At 39.1% G+C, this 18470-nt stretch overlaps 1 protein-coding gene across 7 annotated transcripts in view; it reads right to left on the bottom strand.

Annotated features, from left to right (window-relative positions):
* Positions 1 to 3038: 3038 nt before the first annotated feature.
* The window catches only part of CHD9 (chromodomain helicase DNA binding protein 9), a 71815-nt gene continuing 56383 nt past the window's right edge, over positions 3039 to 18470 (bottom strand). For 4 of the 7 annotated variants that reach the window (XM_077185174.1, XM_054640690.2, XM_077185172.1 and 1 more), the window contains 10 exons: positions 18167 to 18369; positions 17028 to 17936; positions 14733 to 14896; positions 13528 to 13800; positions 12601 to 12769; positions 11525 to 11664; positions 10817 to 11038; positions 9899 to 10027; positions 7782 to 7886; positions 3039 to 6493 (listed from right to left, as the gene is read on the bottom strand). In XM_077185174.1, the coding sequence (XP_077041289.1) occupies positions 5627 to 6493; positions 7782 to 7886; positions 9899 to 10027; positions 10817 to 11038; positions 11525 to 11664; positions 12601 to 12769; positions 13528 to 13800; positions 14733 to 14896; positions 17028 to 17936; positions 18167 to 18369 (3181 nt within the window). In that variant the 3' untranslated portion in view covers positions 3039 to 5626. Of the gene's footprint in view, positions 6494 to 7781; positions 7887 to 9898; positions 10028 to 10816; positions 11039 to 11524; positions 11665 to 12600; positions 12770 to 13419; positions 13801 to 14732; positions 14897 to 17027; positions 17937 to 18166; positions 18370 to 18470 lie in introns of those variants that run through there. The other 3 variants (XM_077185171.1, XM_077185170.1, XR_013184065.1) reach the window with 3 other exon arrangements.

The following is an 18470-nucleotide window of genomic DNA, read 5'->3' as shown; positions in this document are numbered from 1 at the left end:
AGAGGCACTGAGGGATAGGAAAGACAGAAATAGCTCCCACTGGTCAAGTCCCAGCTGAGCAAAGAAGAGGCTGCCAAAAATAAGATTTAAGTCCTAGAGCAGGTAGATGTCAATTAAGTGATCAGTAAAACAGGCTGCACTTGATTAAAAGAGATTTATTGACTCTGTCACCTTGATTTTGTATTACTGGTATTTCATGAACACTGAAAGCTTCAGGGAAAAATAAATGTCAAGAAAAGATGATTTGACTGACCTGAGATGTGATTCAGGACACAAATACAATCAGTACCCAGCACTGAGAACTGCAGAAAGCCCGAGCTGGCACTGAAGATTGTGATACCAGCAGGGTCCCCCCCCAACCCCAAACCTGCAGTCCCCAGACTACCAGAACAACTTACAACATTAAAAACAAGTGATTAGGTTGTATTTAATCTTACATCTTTTACTATAACACAGAGGAGATGTGAACTTCGCAGCGAGGCCAGGTTCCTGCTCTGAGTTATGCAGACCATTGTGGGAATCTCTCTGCCACCTAGAAGACTATATAAATGATGTAGGGCTTTAAATTTACACTATCTACTAAAACACAAAGCAGTAATAACTTATTACAGCATTTAATTTCTACTGAGAAATACTCATCTGCTCTTTAAAAATCCCTCATATAAAAAAAAAAAAAAGGAAGATCAAACCCTCAGAATATTCAAAGATAAAGCTGGGGTTAAAGGGAAGGTTATTATGCTGTGATTACACCTGTGTACTTCCCTATGGTTTCATGCATCAGGACTTCATGAAGAAATGGTTTAACTTGACTGCTCTTGTGTGGAAAACTTTTCAAAAAAGTTTTCATTTAATGGCATACTGAAAACTCAAGACAAGAATCATTTTAGTGAAATGTTTTTTATCCCTGAGAACTTAGCTTCACTTATTTCTCCACTTCTCCCCTCTTTCCCTCCCACTCATCCCCCATTAAAAAGATGCAAGAATAATAGTTACCTCATATGGCACATTAATTATTTGAATGATTTTGACTACTGCTAGATCTACCAGTATGACAAGTAACAGCCACAAACACCCTCTCAGCCTCAGTCCCTCAAAGCTGCTTGGCTAGCCCCCAGTAAAATACATTTTTTCTGTCCTGTAGTCTCAGAAATCTTCCCCAGGAGCATGCTCTTGCCCCTGCTTTGAGCTGCTGCACACAGGTCAAACACTGTCAAGCAGAGGAGCTGACAAATCAAATGTTTTTATTGTCTGAGAGCAGAAAACAGTGTGAGGATTGTTACCAGTTTTGGTGAGCACTAGGGAAAGCGCTCTCATCTCTCTAGCTGATGACACTGTATCTATCATTAGGATCCCAAGAATCTCCCAAACCAGCCTCCCTTTGGTTAGTGAGACCTTACCTGGAGCACTAATGAGAATTGTGCACTGTCAGGTCTCGTTCACACTGGAAGCACACAGGAGGCAGAGCAAACAAATCCTCATTTTCCAGTTTAACTTCATGAAGGATCTTTGGCATTATATTTTCCTTCCTTCCTTGCATGAAAGAACCTGAAAGGAGGCAGCATTTGATAAAAAAAAAATCATGAAAAGAACTTGGAAAGCTGTTATCTTTATTTTCTTTTCCTCTAAACGTAACAAAGAAATTATACTGCCTGTTTGTGTAACATCAGGGACATTTAGATAAGCCAGGACAGTTATTTTGTAAACTCCTGTGGCTACACCAGTACAATTAGTCTGCTCTACAGACAACACCGCCAGCCCAAGGTCCAGCAATGCACACATGTAAAATTTTAAATGTTGGTCAGCTACAGCAGTGTAAATCCCACATTGCACTGAAACAGCCTGCTCATGTGGAAGGTAATGATAGGTGTAATCGAACTAGATCAGAAACTGCCTATAAACTAGCTGTTAGTAACTTGCACATCACAAATAAGTTAATGTAACACTACCCTGTAGATCCCTTTATATTAAGCCTGAACACCAGGCATATTTCATCTTGCTACAGCTTGAATTAGACCTTCATCAAACCTTCCTTTTAATGGGTGATCAGCATGGTCACACTGAGCAATCCATCAAAAATGTATTACTAAATAACACGGCACAAATCATTTTCTCAGACACAAAATAAAACAAATAGGACAGGACTTTTCCCTGGACACCTTGTTAAGAGGCTTCTCTAATCACCATACCCCACATACACTTTAGAAAAATTTCAAAGGAGTGCCAGAAACTAACCCCCAATATAGTGCCTACATCACCTTTCTTGGAAATATTTCCACTGAAAAATATCCTTCTATTTTAATTTATAGACCAAGACAACTGGATTCTAAAACTAATTTAAAAAAAATACTATTAGAGATTTTGCAGGACTTCCATGGAAAACAGAAGTCGAGAACAGAGCTCATGTATATGCGACCTTCTATCACCTGTGCACTCATCTGCAGAAGCTCAAAAAGGATGATCAGGATATGAAGACAAAATTCAGACTGAAATCAATAAGGATACCACTGAATCATTCAAATGCAATGCCAGGTGGCACAGGACAAGCAGGAGACAACTCGGGTTCAGAAGCAATGTCTGTGCCCTGTGTGAAATACAACAGTTAAGTGCTGTGTACATAATTAAAAGCTTTAATAAAGATGTGGAAAGTAATGCAAAGTTTTGTTTTTTTTTTAAAAAAGACTGAAAAGGTACTTACTTCACTGCTAACACGCTTATTTAAAATTAAGGCGACTTTTGGCCCAGAACCTAGACCATACATTCTTTTCTAAGCATAAGTACTGAAGGGTGGGAGTAACAGCTGGTTTGATTGTAAGATAAGAGAATTAGAGAGAATTGATTCCCAGTGAAATTATACAAGAGTAAACCATGGTCTTGGGCAGTAGGTGTGTTATGTCCTTGGCTTGTTTGCAGGGTTTTTTAAGGTCTTAAGAATAATTTCAGTTTTAAAACTTGGCACTGAAAGCTTGAGTTTTGCTGCTGGAAGATCCATGTTTAATCCTTACACAGCATTACTTTCACATACTGAGGCCGACATCACGGGTAGTCAAAGAATATGTTTAATAAAAAATAATTAAACTTCCATTTGCTCTATAGAACATCATAGAAAGTAATTCAATAAATTACAAATGACTTTTTAAGACGCTTGTTCAACTACAGAAAGCAAATTCAGACTACACAGAACACAACTGGCAAATATTGCAAATGTCCAAAAAAAACCTGGACTAAGACTTGGATCATGAAGCCTGAAACAAGGGATAGAAATACAAGGCAATAACAGCTAAGGTTTTTTTAGTAACTACCAACACACACTTTATCATCACCTTGGATATCCTTTTAATTTTAACTTCAGTATTAGTGTAATTCTACTGAGGTTTCCTTATAACCCTTAACTTTATACAACCGTATTTGCATATAGTTTAGCTGATAGTGGGACACTTTTTTCCCCCTCTGGACCAAACTGATGAAAAATAACCCAAATATAATTATGTTCAAGTCTACATCAGCCTTCATTACTTGAAACTGTAATTGCCTTATTACATAGAAAGAATCACTAGAACAGTAACCAAACTTACTTGACCATAATAGGAAAATACTTTATTTCATAAATCTGATATAAATTAGGTTTTAGCCACAAGATTTAGGACTTGTTTTGTGGGGGAAGGGTGGGAAGTGATGGTATTGTTGACATACTCCATCAGCAAACGAAGTTAATAACTGCTTGTAAAACTTTGGCTATTTCATAGATGCATCCTAGTTAAATAAAAGTGCTATATTACACAAAGGGCAAAATATTAAATATGAAATACTTTTTCTTTTAATGACGAAGAATTGGCTACCCCCTTCTCTTGGCAGTTTTTGATTTTCACTATTGCTAAGACACTGCATGAAGGGCCAAAAATCAGAATACTATCTGGGAAAATACGTAACCAGCACAATCGAAATGGTACTTGTATAATTGTGTAATTACATCTAATACTGCTTCTAATCATGGGGCTAGTTATTTTGCACATAGAAACTTATATTTCATTGGTAAAGTTCTTGATAAAAAACAACACAGTTGTTTTACTGTACAAGCAAGCAACAGAACTATATCAAAATATACAGTTTTTGTTTTTTATTTTTAAATTTATCCCTTTGTAAAGCTTTTTCCATGACTTTCACTAGTACCTGTATCTATTTTCTCTTAACACTTGCCTATTCTTGGACCGCAAATGATGTAACCAAGATCACCTGAAGTCTCAGTCAGTTCAGAAGTTCTGTAAATGTGAATCTGGGCCTCGACTGTGTCAGAGTAATAGCAGCTTAAGAAGAAGGAGGAATCATATCACACATCAAATCTTAGACAGATTTTGTATAGTAAAGGGTTCTAAGGATTTGGACTTGAAACGAGATGCCTTATGCCCTGTTACTGTGGTTTCTAGGAATAATTTGTCTTCCTTACTATTCAAAGTGCTTTTTTCTTTAGTGGGTAACTCAGCATAATATATGAAGTGATATCCCAATAATGATTTTGGATAATATTTAGTCAGATTTAAATCTGCAGAGAAGTTTAAACTCAAAAGGAGTTCAAAACTATCTGTACTTTATTTACCATTATTAACTGGGAACTCCAGGAGGTTTTATGACATAAAACACAAATAGAAATCTACACAAACAAAGCAAACAAACAATTTTTACATGAATTATGCAGTGTTGAAAGGTCTTTTCAGTGGCACTTTATGACAGTTTGCCTCTTCTGAGTCTTGGGGAAACTACTCCTCATTTTGGGACTTTTAATTCTGCAGAGGGAGCCCAAAACTTTGCAAGGTGTAAACTAAATAGACCTGGTGCCAAGTAGCATGAGATAAGACAATTTTTGCTTTATTTCCCCCTTCCTGCTGTCAAAGAGAACAGCTGCAATAAGGGGGAAAGAAAATCCCAACAGTCTGATCTCAAGTAACTCAGATTTTAACATGCTATACAGGATGTCTTTAAAAAACAAAACAAAACCTGAAAACAAGTAATAGAAACCAATGTAAACTTCCTAAACTAACTCAGCTGAGGTAACAGGTAGCCAGTTTAATTGGCTAATTGGGAAAAATTTATCTTCTTTTAAACACACTTGTACCTGAATTGGAAACAGCAGTGCATCACAACACTAGAGCATTTTCATGTAATTAAAGCAATGGATGGTGATGTAGATTCTACAGCTTTCATGACATTCATTAGCTGCCCAAATTATTGCTGAGTTTTGATCTGTAAATTATAAGTGTCAAGGAGGCTGTAAAACTATATTCAAATTAAATCAATAATATGCATAAAGTATTCTGTGTTCACTGCAAATATATTAAATATACAGCTCTTACTTGAGCATTATTTTCATAAAATTAACCCCCCAACAAAATTATAATGCCTTTTGTTGTAATTTTACACCATTGTGTATTTGATAGTACATACAAGTTCAGAAACTTATGAACTTCAAGAAATATTACATGCAAAACGTCTCTGAAAGCAGTTTGCACTTCTAAACAAATACTGAAATGTTCGGTCAGTAAATCATTGATGCACTCAACACTGGGTTATTTACAATGAAATAATTAAAGAATAAATTCAAAATCAGTTTATAATTTAAGTGCAGAGTCTGGGGTCAGTCTTCATCGCTCGAATCCGAATCCTCAGATGAAGACGATGTACTGTCAGATCCAGATGAAGCATCTGCTTTCTCTGAACCCTCATCTGTGCTGTTTTCATTGTGAGAGCTTGGCTCTGTTCCCCCTTTGTCTTCCTGATCTCTAACCCTAGAATTTTCCTCCTTTTCTTCTGTGGGCTTGGCTGAGCCCGTGTCATTGCTTTCACTGTTCTGTACATCAAAAATATTAGACTGAGACAAAGCTGGGATATGAAGATTAAGGCCTGGAGTGAGAAGCATCCCTGGGTAAAGTATGTTGGACAAAAGTAAAGGGTTAAGAGAGAGAGGATTGGCAGCTGCGGCGGCAGAGGATGTCGAAGGAGAACTGGAAACAGAGTTTTCACCACCAGTGTCCGTGTTTTGGTCTTCTGTCCTTTCCTTCTTTGCATCCGTCTCCTTCGAATCGTTTCCCTTTTTCTCCTCCGAAGCGGATTCCGTGGACTTTGTCAGGAGCCCTCCCATGCCCAGCAGGTTCGGCAGCCCGGCCATCCCCGACAGCAGCATGGGGAACATGGCCGCCACGTTCTTGGCCTCTCCCGCGGCGGCAGCGAGGCCGGCCGGCATTCCCATCAGTCCCGCCGTCACCTGCAGCGACTGCAGGTTGTGCAGGTTGTGCTGCAGGGCCTGCAGGCCGGGCAGCTCCACGCCGGGCAGCAGCCCGTTGGCCAGCAGGGGGTTCACGGACACGCTGTGCGCCGAGGCTGCGGCCGCGGCCGCCGTGGCCTTGGCGATCTCGCTCTTGGGGCGCCTGCCCCTGCGGCTCACCTCCTCCCGCACCACCGGGCCCGTCAGGATGCGCTCGAACATCCCCTCGGGGAGGAAGCCCTGCAGAGACACAGCGGCACTTTAGTGCGATCCGGGAGCTCCAGGATGGCAAAGGAAAAGCAAACAGAGAACTCGAGCGTACAGAGCGCTGGCAAAGGCCTCATCTGCATTCAGCTCCCTGGAATTTGGGCTGACCCCGTGCATCCCAAATGTCTGAAGGCCCATCTCCACTGTGAGGGCTCTTCTCACACCCTCTGCCAACCCACCCTTCATGGTTTCCTGGCACATCGAGCCAAATATAGCTAATTATAGGAGCCAGCTCCATCTAAGATCTAAACTAGCATTGCTTTGAAATATTATCACACAGCAATCGTTTGACAGTTTAATTAGTTTTCAATTTAAAGTTAAATATGTGTGATTGCACACGGACCAACAATCTCTGAGCCCTTTTTATTTTTGCTAGTGTCTCTTTAATGTCCTCATATTTCATCTCATCCATAAACTGAAGAAAAAACAATAAAGACTCAACCTGAATTTAAATTAAATTCTTAGTACTTCTATTTAGGATTTGCATAGTATTGCTTCACCACTTTAAGACCTCCTACCTAATAACAAAGAATTGCAATGAACACCAGTATTCCCCTTAAAATCCATTGAAATTTCCTTTTTAAAAAGGCAATCATAAGATCAAATATTACTCAATACCATGGTACAACTGCCTTTTTCCCCTAGCAAAAAACTCTGATCTGTATTAGCTTAATGCAACCAGAGAAATTCAGAACTCAAGTTCTGTTCTTCTCTACTGCAGATAACTACTACTTTCTCAAAATACCTCTATTCAGAGGTGTACACTATACAATACAACTTCTTGAAGTTCAAAATATGTCCTTATCTTCAAGGCAAGACTAACTGATAGTATCCTCACTATCCTGATTTCTCATAGGTGCATGCTAAAAGTAAAATAAGTATTTAAAATTAAGCATTTTTTGGTTCCCAACTGGAACTTTAGAGAAAGTATTATCTTTCTTAAATGATTTCTTGGCTAATATCTTTGCTAAAAGCCACTGGGCTATATTTAAGACATGAGAAATCACAGTATTAGAGCATCTTTAACAAAATCTCTAATTTGAGGTTGCCAGTCACTGTTCCACCCCTTCCTCCTATTCCAGCTGTACCAGCAGAGCATTTACTGAACTAAGCTGGCAAAAAGCTGACACTGACTCATGTTTGCTGTTAATGTAATACCAGAAATTAAAATCACACCTCTTAGCATGCATTTTTTTCTATTTGCCTTGTTTTCTTTCAGATAGATTTAATGTCATGGTTATCTTATTCTGCAAATACTTACAGACTGTTTTACCACTTCTCCCCACTCAGGAGCCACTCCATACTCTGGATTTTCTTTCAAGAATCTGCACAAATCCTTCAGAGGGGGAGCAAATGCACCCCCAACCTGAGAATCAGAAGATAGAAGTCAGTGAATATGTGACAACTGATAAGAAAAAAGGCAACATTAACACCTGACACTGTTTCATTTTTACCTTTTGAATTACACGGTACAAATAAAGCCTCACTTCAAATTATCATGGAGCATGGTGCAGCTTTTGGCTGACTCCTGGTGATAGATATGTATGTGATTTGTTCTAAATCTACTAAACTCAAACTCATCTATTGAACTCAATTCAAGACTTCAGTATTTGACATTCCCACTGATGTTTAATATTTAATATTTATTTAGACACGCAATGAATGGAAGAGTAACCACATGAACAGAGAACAGTGGTCCAAGTATTACCAAGAAGGTTGTAAGCACAACCCTGTTAAGCTTTTCCTTTATTCAGTATATAAATCCTATTCTCTCATCTCAGTCAACTTCTAAAAATATTCAAGAGGCTCTGCCATCATGAATTAAGTTCCTAAGGTTTTTTTCATGCAAAAAAGGCCAAATTAAAGTTACTAAACAGCATATCCTAATAAAAGCATATAAGCAGGAAAGTGAGGCTTTTAAATTAATGAGAGGTATTATTCAGGTCCAGAAAGAAAAAAAAGAAGATTTTCCAGTTCCTGCTTAACTTTCTCTATAAACTGCAACTTAAACTCGTATTTTTCTAGGCTACTTTTGGTCCCTCACTCCCTGCTACTCAAAAGTATTACAGAACTAAAAAAGTAAATGAGAAAAAACAGGTTTGGTAATATACAGAAATTGGAGACAACTTATATATAGAAAACCTGGTATTAATTAAATTCCCAAGTACCAGCTATGGAGTGGAAATTTGAGAGGAAAAAAGCCATCATGAAAACAGGTTTTCACAGTAAACAGAGATCATATCTCTCACTCCTTGATCTTCAACTTTGACAAGATCCCTCAGGGCACAGCTCTTGAAGAGCAGCCACAGATCTCAGTTTCAAGAGACTCACAACCATTCTGGTTCCCCTTCAGAGCTGCTGTCTCAATACACTGAAGAGATTAAAGACTCAAATGCTGCCTCGCTCTCCTGTACAGATGGACAAAGCTCCTGACCTTAATATAGCAGCAACAAAAAAAACCCCATCCTGCTTCCCTTGTAGCTGCTCTAACAAAAAGAGAAGCTGGCAGTGCCACAGGGGAAAGGGAAAATGCTCCTTACATGGACACAACAGCTCAAAGGTTCCCCCTGGGCTGCTGCTCTGGTGCTACACTGACATTCAAAGACACCATCAAGCACATCTGCCAGATCTGCTCAACAGACACCAGTGATGTTCTGCATGCTTTTCTTGAATATTGCCTTCAGCCTTCCCCAGAGCCTGTTCAAATGCATTGTGCTGTTCCCAAACTTTGACCACCTGCACAAAAATTCAATTCAATGCCTGCTCTCACATCTTCACTGCTGCCTTTGACACAAGAATTCCCCTTCCTCTTTTGTTGTCCTGTTCCCCTACCATTTCACATAGAAATGTGACTGACAGCCAATACTACTGGTGGATCCATAAAGGGCAAATGGCAGACATAACTGGAAAAAGCAAAAAGCAAAGTCATCCAGTACAGAGGACTGCCTCAATTCCAAAGGACAAGTTTCTATGTCAGATATACTACCAAAACAATTTTGTCAAAAATAGTAATGAGAAGATCACAAAAAAAAAATTAAAATTCTGACAAGGTTGCCACTTGGATCACATATTTTGAACATGTATTTTAGTGGCCCTGCCTCTGTCTGAGTCAATGGCATACACACTGCATCATACAGAGTGTTCAGTTCTATAAACCATGGGCTAAGTTTCTATCTGTATCTTACGTATTTTCATAGTAGCAAAAAATTTACCAGAAGATTGTAATTGATGTTTTTGTTCTGCGCCAAAACTTTACAACAAAAACCTTTCATGTGTACACTGGGAAAATCTTAGCAAGTGTGGTATACCAAGTTCTTCATCTGGAGTAACTTTTCATTTGGGGAGTATGAGAATGGGAACAGTATCATGAATAAATACCTTTCTTGCATTTCTTCTATTTATGAGCTGAACACGTTCTTCACCAGTCAAACTGTTAACATCCAGTTTATTGGGGTTTCGACAACGGTGTCTTTTTTGTTTGGGTCTCCCATCGTGCAGCTGCATCCTCTGTTATAAAGGAATTAAAAAGCCAATTATCCTTCTGATATAACTGCTTTAAAAACAGTAAGATCTCTGTGCATTCTCTTGAGCCAGGTATTAATTTGAAGCCAACTTCAACTTCAGAAATATTTTAAAGCCAGTACCTATTCACGAATCACAATCATTTAATAAGCAGTCCAATAAACAGCACTACATTATCTCTCTGATGCCTCTGCCCACTGCTTTACTAATTTTTCAGTTTTTAACAGTGCTTTAACTGTCTGGATGATTGCTGCTGCTTTGTATCATCTTCATGGAGAAGGAAAGTTGTTATTCCAGATATCACACATATGATTTTCTTACATTAAAAAGTGTCAAATTCAGAAGCAACAGTATGAGAAGATCATACCCACACAAACATCACTACCACAGCACTGTACTCTAAGTATGAGATGCATTCCACAGTAAGTTCTTTAATCCTTTTGTACATCACTATACTGTTACACATTTTCACCTCCTATCATCAGTACCACAGTAATATCAGTTTTCTTGTCCTAGATAATTTTTTAAATACTAAGTGAAATCATACAAAGATCAAATGGCTTGATTTGGTATTGCTTTTCTTGACAATTACATTTGTGAGACAAAAGGAAGGCTTGGAGACCTCACACTGTAAAAAGAAATGGACATTTTCCTTTTCCTATGTGGAACAGAAGAACAAGGAAATAATTCCCTGTAACACAGAATACAAACCAAAATACATAATATGTGAACTATTGTACTATTTAGCTAGGGAGAAGTGAAAGAAATACTCACAGGAATACAAGCTCCTGAATCTTCAACATATCCAGGATGTTCTTTAAGCCACCTTTCTAAATCTTTTCTTTTAGGGGCATCATCACCTGCAAGCCTTGTTCCATCTTTTAGGTTAATAACAGGAACTGGGCTCTCTGCATCGAGCATGCCTTGGGACTGTGTGTAAGTGAGTGCTGGGTTTATTCCTGCAGCAACCTGGCAGGAGTTAATACCTGGATTAACCTGGAGAAATTAAAAACATCTGCTTTACTGCACTGAAAACAAGCCATCACAATTATTTCATGCATGAGTCAATGGAAGGCACAGTTTGGCAGATCACACTCAAGAACTTGCTCATGCCAAAGAAATCCCTTCAAGTCACTGCCCAATGAGGCCCCATAACAGAGCTGCAGGCAGGTATGTCCAAAGGTTGCTATGTCAAGCCACAAATTTTTAATAATACATTGTTAAAGTTCATCAGAATTATAGTTACATTTTAAAAACAGTTACTGATATTGTATTTATCTAATATTTAATGACACTCCTCCAGTTTTCATCTGTGTAATCATAAACTAGCAGCAAAAAATATCCCAAACCTGAAAGTTTTGACTACAAGCTTTTGTGGAGCAGGGCAGCTGGTTATGTTCAATTAAGGCATTAATAATTTAACAATAATAATAATAATAATTTTGAGCTTATTTTTTTGGAAACAGAATGAAGTTTACTTACATGGTTAGGCTGTTTATTTCTATTCATAAAGAGGACATCAACCCCCTCCACATTCTTCCTTCTTCCTCGTCTCTTTTTGACTACAGGCTGACTGTCAACGATGACTCCGTTGGCACTGGCTGTTAAGTGACTGGAAGTACCTAATAAATGATGCAATCAAACTTGTGTCAGATGCTTATTTTATAAAGAGAAACATGTCTGAATACAAAAAGGAAATAAAATTACTTGAATTATTGCGAGTGCATGTAATTTCTACATGTAACAACGAAGATAAATTGCTCTTTGTTTTATGACTGCTTAAAGCATCATGAATATCAGATTCTGAAAGCCACTTTACTATGAAAATTTCATTACTGCCCCTGCACCCCCTCCAAATATATCTGTACAGGGATGGTAGCTGTTGAAAACTGTTGATATCATATACACAGAGACGCAGACATCCCTAAACAAATGTTTAGCAAGACCTTAATGGTTTGTTGCAAAATTTAAGCAGGAGCTGGTCTAAGTTAAGCACCCATTTCTAATAATTTCTAGTATTTTAATTCAAATGTTAACTCCTTACTTCAGGCTCATTTTTACTTGTCAGAGTATACCTACTTTTATCTTGTTATGAAACAAGCTGTAAGTTTTTGGCTATAAATCAAAAATTAATTCTAATTGTCCTCCATGGCCTCTTCATATGAGACACAAGGAAGATTACCAAGAGTCCGAATTGGCAGAGGCATAAATCTGGAACTCTTCATCTTTATTTACAAAGTAGCCACATTAAATTTCAAGTTAAACTGATTACTGTCAGTGTACAGTGATGCACTCTATAATTATTAAAATCACCTTTGGAGGGGGTTTACAGTGTATAATGGCATCATTCTACTAAATTAACGTTACAGTAATTGACACTGTGATAAAGCATCAGGTGCTCCAAACCGGAGAATGTCTCCACACTGGAGAGAATTTCTCCAGGCTGCAGTTTAGAACAATGCAAACATCTCTCTCCATTGCCAACTCAAGGAAATCAACAGAAGAACCCAGCAGATTTAATACTACATTGCCCTTCTCCTTTCTGACATGTTTTGTACCTGATTTGGGAAGTGATTTGGGGAAGTTGACAAGGCTGGTTTCTGAAGCATTCTGGAGTTCACGGAGCCGAGCCAGATATTGCTGCTGACCCAATGCACCCTCCTCGCTTTCAAACGGCCTTTTCTGAGACAGTCCCTGCTTCTGAAAAGTCAATTTCAAACCACCTTCCTGTTAAATAAATGCCAGGATTAGAAGAGCTTCTGCTGAAGCAGAAAAAACTACTTCACAATCAGGATTTTCACGTACAGTTACTCCAGCAGAATTGAGAAAGAATGAAAACACTGTGTTAGACCTTGTACACTCTTGTTCTTCCATGTAAAACCAGAATATGAACAGAAATTTCATCTGAACTGAAAAATCCAGACACTGGTAAGGTGTTTACCTCCTGAATCCAGCCCTAGACCCAACTACAAGAGCAAATAGTCACATATTTTTATGTGCTACAAATAGGTCTCAAACTTCAGATAAACAAAATGTTTGAAGCTTCTAGCCTGCATTTAAACCAGGAAATTTTCCTGTAATCCTCTAAAAGACCATGAAATAAAAAAGTGCTTGTTGAAATGTTAAAAAAAAGCTGAGCAGCAGAAATATCTTTTTATACTAACCAGATTTGTTAGAAACAGCATAAAACAAGCTGTCTGAGGAAGCATCAGCACGGCAAAAATTCAATTCAGAAAAAAAAAAAAGATTCCTTCCAGTGGCTTAAGCAAATAAAAGAAAAAAAAAGAAAAAAATAACACAGAAAAACCCCCTCCCCAAAAAACCAAACCCAAACCCCAAACACTGAGTGCCCAGAAGCAGCAGACCCAAATACCCACAAACAAGTGTGTGAAGAAGTGAGAGTGAGAGCAGGCAGCCACTTGCAGGTAAAGCATGCCGCACACCGCAATCGCAACCAGGTCCTAGGGCAATAAAAATAAACATACGTCATTGATTTTCACTGTAAACTCCTTTTCTCGTACATGCTTCTTCACCTTTGACAGCTGGGGAGACTGGTCATATTCTTCTTTTACAGCTGCCAGAGGGGGTGTGGGTGCACTGGGCTCACTGTACTCTGCAGCTGGCCCTGAGCTGTCCAGCAGCTTGGTGGTGTAGAAGGATGCCACGGTGGTGCTGTCGTAGCTCCTTCGGGCTGAAGGCCATTTGCCCTTCAGCACTGTCTGACAAATGCTGTCCAGCCGGTTAATCATGACTCGATCCTGACAGAAGAGAAAGTCATTCTGTAAGAGCAATGTTACCAACACTGCTACATTCATGTATTAGCTCTTAATTCTACAGAGAAGAGAAATGACAACATTTTTATCACTGGACTTGAAGATTTTCAAGTTCCTGGATTTGTACTGACTCACTGTAATCTGTGAAAGCACTTCTGTACTTAATTTCCCTATGTACCTCCAAACAAATATGCAATTTCCCTCATCTGTGCAGGGTCTGGCAAACAACTGAAATACACTATCTCCCTGATTTTTAAAGGAAAGATATGGTAACTACCAAAGCAGTATTTGTATGTGTGGCTTTGACTCACTGTTAGCAGGATCTGAACCTGTGAGCAGCAGCATAGCACACAGCAAATAGCATTTATAAAACTAAACCTACAGATTACTATGCATGTCTCCTTTTAGCTTCCAAAACCATGTAACTCCTCATTCCCATCCTTTGGGCACCAAACACAGATAATAACCACACACCTCCATAACACACAGTTCTCAAGTCCCAGTAAACTCAGCTAAGTACATGGAGACTACAAAAACTGCTGGATTTTCTGATCATTCACAGTTATTTGTCAAATAAATTTGCTAAAATTACAAGTTCTGTAAGCAAACACTTATTTCTGAGTTCAAGGCTCTCTGCTATATTTGATGTAAGTCAACTTTTTACACTTTGAATGCAATTTTTCACAATGTGCCAAGGACTTGTAACATTGCAGTTATACTCCCCTTCAAAAATTATGAAAAGCAGTACCTAGATTTAAATGCATGTTTCAGGAGTCAACATAACAACATCTAAAAGGTCCTGAAGCTCAAAATCCTATTTCCCCTGCTTCTTGGTTCTATCATACTTAACAGAAGATTCATGTTAGAGCCCACCTTCAACTACTATTTTGGTTTTCAAGGTTGCATTATGAACTTGCCTTTGGCCAGTAGGATGCAGCCAACATGTATCCACCTTGTAGGAGATAACCAGAATTTGGTGTCCCATTGTTCATCTGGAAACTGTCCTGTGTCTCATCTTGTGTGGTGCTCAGAGAGGCCACACTCTCTTCATCATAGGCTTTTATATGTGGAGTTCCTTCTGCTAAATAAAACCATCAAAATCATTATGCTGTAAGGCAATTAGACACTCACTGTAAGAGGTCCAGGTGAATAAAACACACACAATCATGTTCAGAGAAAGCCCAAACACAAAGTTAAATGGAAGAATTAATCTCTTAGGTTTTTCAGGCTGATCCTTTTCTAGAGATGTAAATTCCACACATATTCCTGTCAGTATTTCAAAGCTTAAGATGTTGAACATTCAGCTATTTGGAAACAGACATGCTTCAGAGTCATCTAACAGACAGTCTTCACTTAACATATTTACTTAATAAGACAACATTCACTAAAGCACAGAGTTAAATTGAAAGCAAAGGTGTCTATCACCAGCACATGGCAAATCCAGTGGGAGAGCACTTAAAAAGAACCATTTTGTTTACTGCATGGAATATTGGATGCTCCATGCCTTGAACACGTGTGCCTGCGTAATTCAGTTGTTCAGTTTTTGATCATTGAGGATTTTTCCCATTATCTTTCCAGTGTGATAAGTCCTCTGACTTTCTTATATTTCATCATTAGTATTTCATTTTTGCCTCCATTCAGACAACAGAAGTTTCCCTATGACATGGGGAAACAGTCTGAACAACAACAAAAAAGAGTGGCCTGAAAAATCTAACTACTACAGCAGCGCAAGGAATAAGAGGGGCAGCTCTTCAGAAATGAGATTTGTCCTTAACAATAGCTCTGTACTGAGTCATCTGATAGAATCCAGCACTCCCTTCAGAGATGCTTCAAATGTGGAAAGTATGCCAAAGGGTCACTGCCATTGAATAACCAATGAAATAAAACCCAGGCTTAAAATTAAAATACAGATTAAGTTAAGTGATCTTTCCAGCCTATACCCATCTCTTCAAACTAACAGCAAAACCACGAAAAAAACCTTCAAAACAAAAAGACCAACTGATTTATGAGATTCTGCAGTCTGAGGAAGGCAGGATTATTTGCCTAAACAGACTGAGCTGGTACAAAACAAGTCTAATATTTGGACTTGCAGCACACTTATGGTAACCACAATCTCTAGCTGAATATTTATGTTATATAAGCATTCCTTTGCTGTCATTGTTTTACTGTTTGCACACCAACTGTTTTCTCTAAAAACGTCCTTTCCCTGCTACAGGCAGTAGCATATTAGTAATTTTCTCTAAGTGGAATTTTCCTTGCTCAGTAATCATCTCCCCAGTAAATTAACCCCATGGTTTCCACTTGTCATCTCCATGGACAAGGAGATCCATCTGATTAAGACAATGCCTTTTCTCCTTAGGCATTGGAAAAAACCAGGTTCTTACTCCCACTGTCTGCCTTCATTTTCCTCCCTTCTCCATTACCGTTTCTATCACACAGAGAAATCTTTCCATATTCTGAGTTTCAGAGGGGGAAACAGAGGCCACTTCACAGCAGCAAAGTAAGAAGTGTACTAAATAATGAATGGTTGGGTTATTAAAAACTCTAAATCACTTCTTCAGAGGTTTTTGCCTCCAGTGTGAAGCTTTCACTGTGTCTGTGTTACATGGTCTTATGTGCTGCAGTCACCTCAATCTTGGCTAAGCAGGTTTTTTATTAAGTGAATTTTTTAAAAAGTTTTTAAGTGTTTGAAAATTTTCAGTGCAAAAACATTGTTTGGGCACTGCAAAATTCACAAGAGAAATCAGCTGACATGACTCAAGTTTGGACAGAAGGAAGCTTGCAGGTTTTATGAAAGAACATATGAAGAAGCTACATAGACAGGTGAGCAAGAGTGGAAAAAACAAACAGGGAAACCTAAAGGATCTGTTTAGAAAAAGAGCCCCTAATAGGGAATACACACACACACAGAGTATATTTCCAGAACATGCTGTCCATTCCACTCTGCCACACATGAAACACATGCACAGCAACCTTGCTTAGGGATCACAGAACAGCCTAAATACCTCACCAAGGCACTGATATGAAGCAAACAAAAAGCAGTATTCCTGAAATTCTTCCAACTCACTTGGAAGAATCAAGCAAATATGTTTACATTATGTTTAATCAAGTTTACTTCTGTGGGGTTTAATAGCCTTTTAAAGACATTTTTCCATTAAGAATAAACTAGTTCAGTAAAGAATTATACTGCAGAAGTAAGACTACACACATACCACGTTTTTGTGCCTCCTCTTCATCACTATCACTCTCTTCAGACGATGATGATGATGACGACGATGACGATGAGGACGACGAGGAGGACGATGAAGATGCTGAAGAACAAGATGAGGACGATGAAGAGCTAGAGCCAGATCGAGAGTGGGAACAAGATGAGGAAGATGAAGAGGATGAAGATGATGACCTGGAAGAACAGGATGATCTATCTGAGTCAGAGTCTGAGTCAGAGCTAGAGTCAGAGCCCCTTTTGCTGACTCTCTGTTTTTTGGAAGCTGGGTTTGGCGTTAGAGGCTCTGTCCTTGCTGCCACCATGCGTCTGTCTGTCTCAGCCTTCACGCTAGGTCTGTGGTCTGTCATTTGTACTGGGGTGCCATTTTTGGGACTCAAAGGTTCAGATTTCAGTATTGTCTGTGTCTCCTCTGTAGACATAGATTCATCTTCAGAAGACTGAGGGTCCTCTTTCAGATTTTCATTTTTAGCTTTTGTGTCCTCAAAAGCATTCACTTTAGCATCTGACAGTCTTGACTGAGGTGTAAGAGGAGAAGCAGATAATGCCATCTGGTACTGGTGCAAGAGTGGAGTGGAAGTCCTTGAGAGAGCCACTTTGTTTTGATTATAGTTCCTCTGGGCAGACATAAATGAGAGCTCAGGATCACGAAGAATATGATAATCTGTCCTGCTGACTCCGTGCTTAGCAGCTCCAATAAGCAGATCCCTGTCGTGAGTGCCACACTCCCACCAGACAGGCAGGTCAGGGTTTGGCTGGCACAGCTTGAGCCTCTCAAAGAGCTGGGGGTGCCTGAGGGCCTGTTCCCGCACTTTGCGCAGGAGCTCGATGCGGTACAGAGTCCGGGAAGCGCGTTCCTCGGTAATGGGCTGGATGAAAAGGTTTGGGTCCACGAGTTCTGGATTAGAACAAAACAAATGAGCATCTGCCAAAACCAACCTATCACTACTTTAAGTAGGTGACTAATGAGTTAAGATATGTCTCCCCATTATAAGCTTTCAATTTTACCCTCAACAAGTTTACTTAATTCTTCCTCCCCCATTTTTATCTTCCAACACATGAAAGAAAAACCTTTTAAAGGTAGGCACTGACAATACAAATTTAAAAAGTAAAAACATACACACCCACCTTCTTTTGAGGGGAGGCGACAGACCCTCCTGCACATTGACATAAATGCATACAGGTACTTCTCCAAGCTCTCATCAGTTTTCTTGTGCAGCCGAGCCATCGCTCGAAACTTGGTCCAGTCAAACCGTCCCCTCTCAGGGTCAAACACCACTCCAAATGTGGACACGACTCTGTAAAAGTCAGCTTCTTCTCTTCTTGTCCATCTTGAGCAGCAAGAAAAGGATGTGAAATTCTGTCAATTTCTTCACCGTTTCACACATTACATCTTTACCATTTCTTATATAAGGGTGGACTGAAAAAGTAC

The sequence above is a fragment of the Agelaius phoeniceus genome, chromosome 12 (assembly GCF_051311805.1).
Source record: "Agelaius phoeniceus isolate bAgePho1 chromosome 12, bAgePho1.hap1, whole genome shotgun sequence".
Lineage (NCBI taxonomy): Eukaryota > Metazoa > Chordata > Aves > Passeriformes > Icteridae > Agelaius > Agelaius phoeniceus.
This window is presented reverse-complemented; position numbering and strand designations above follow the sequence as displayed.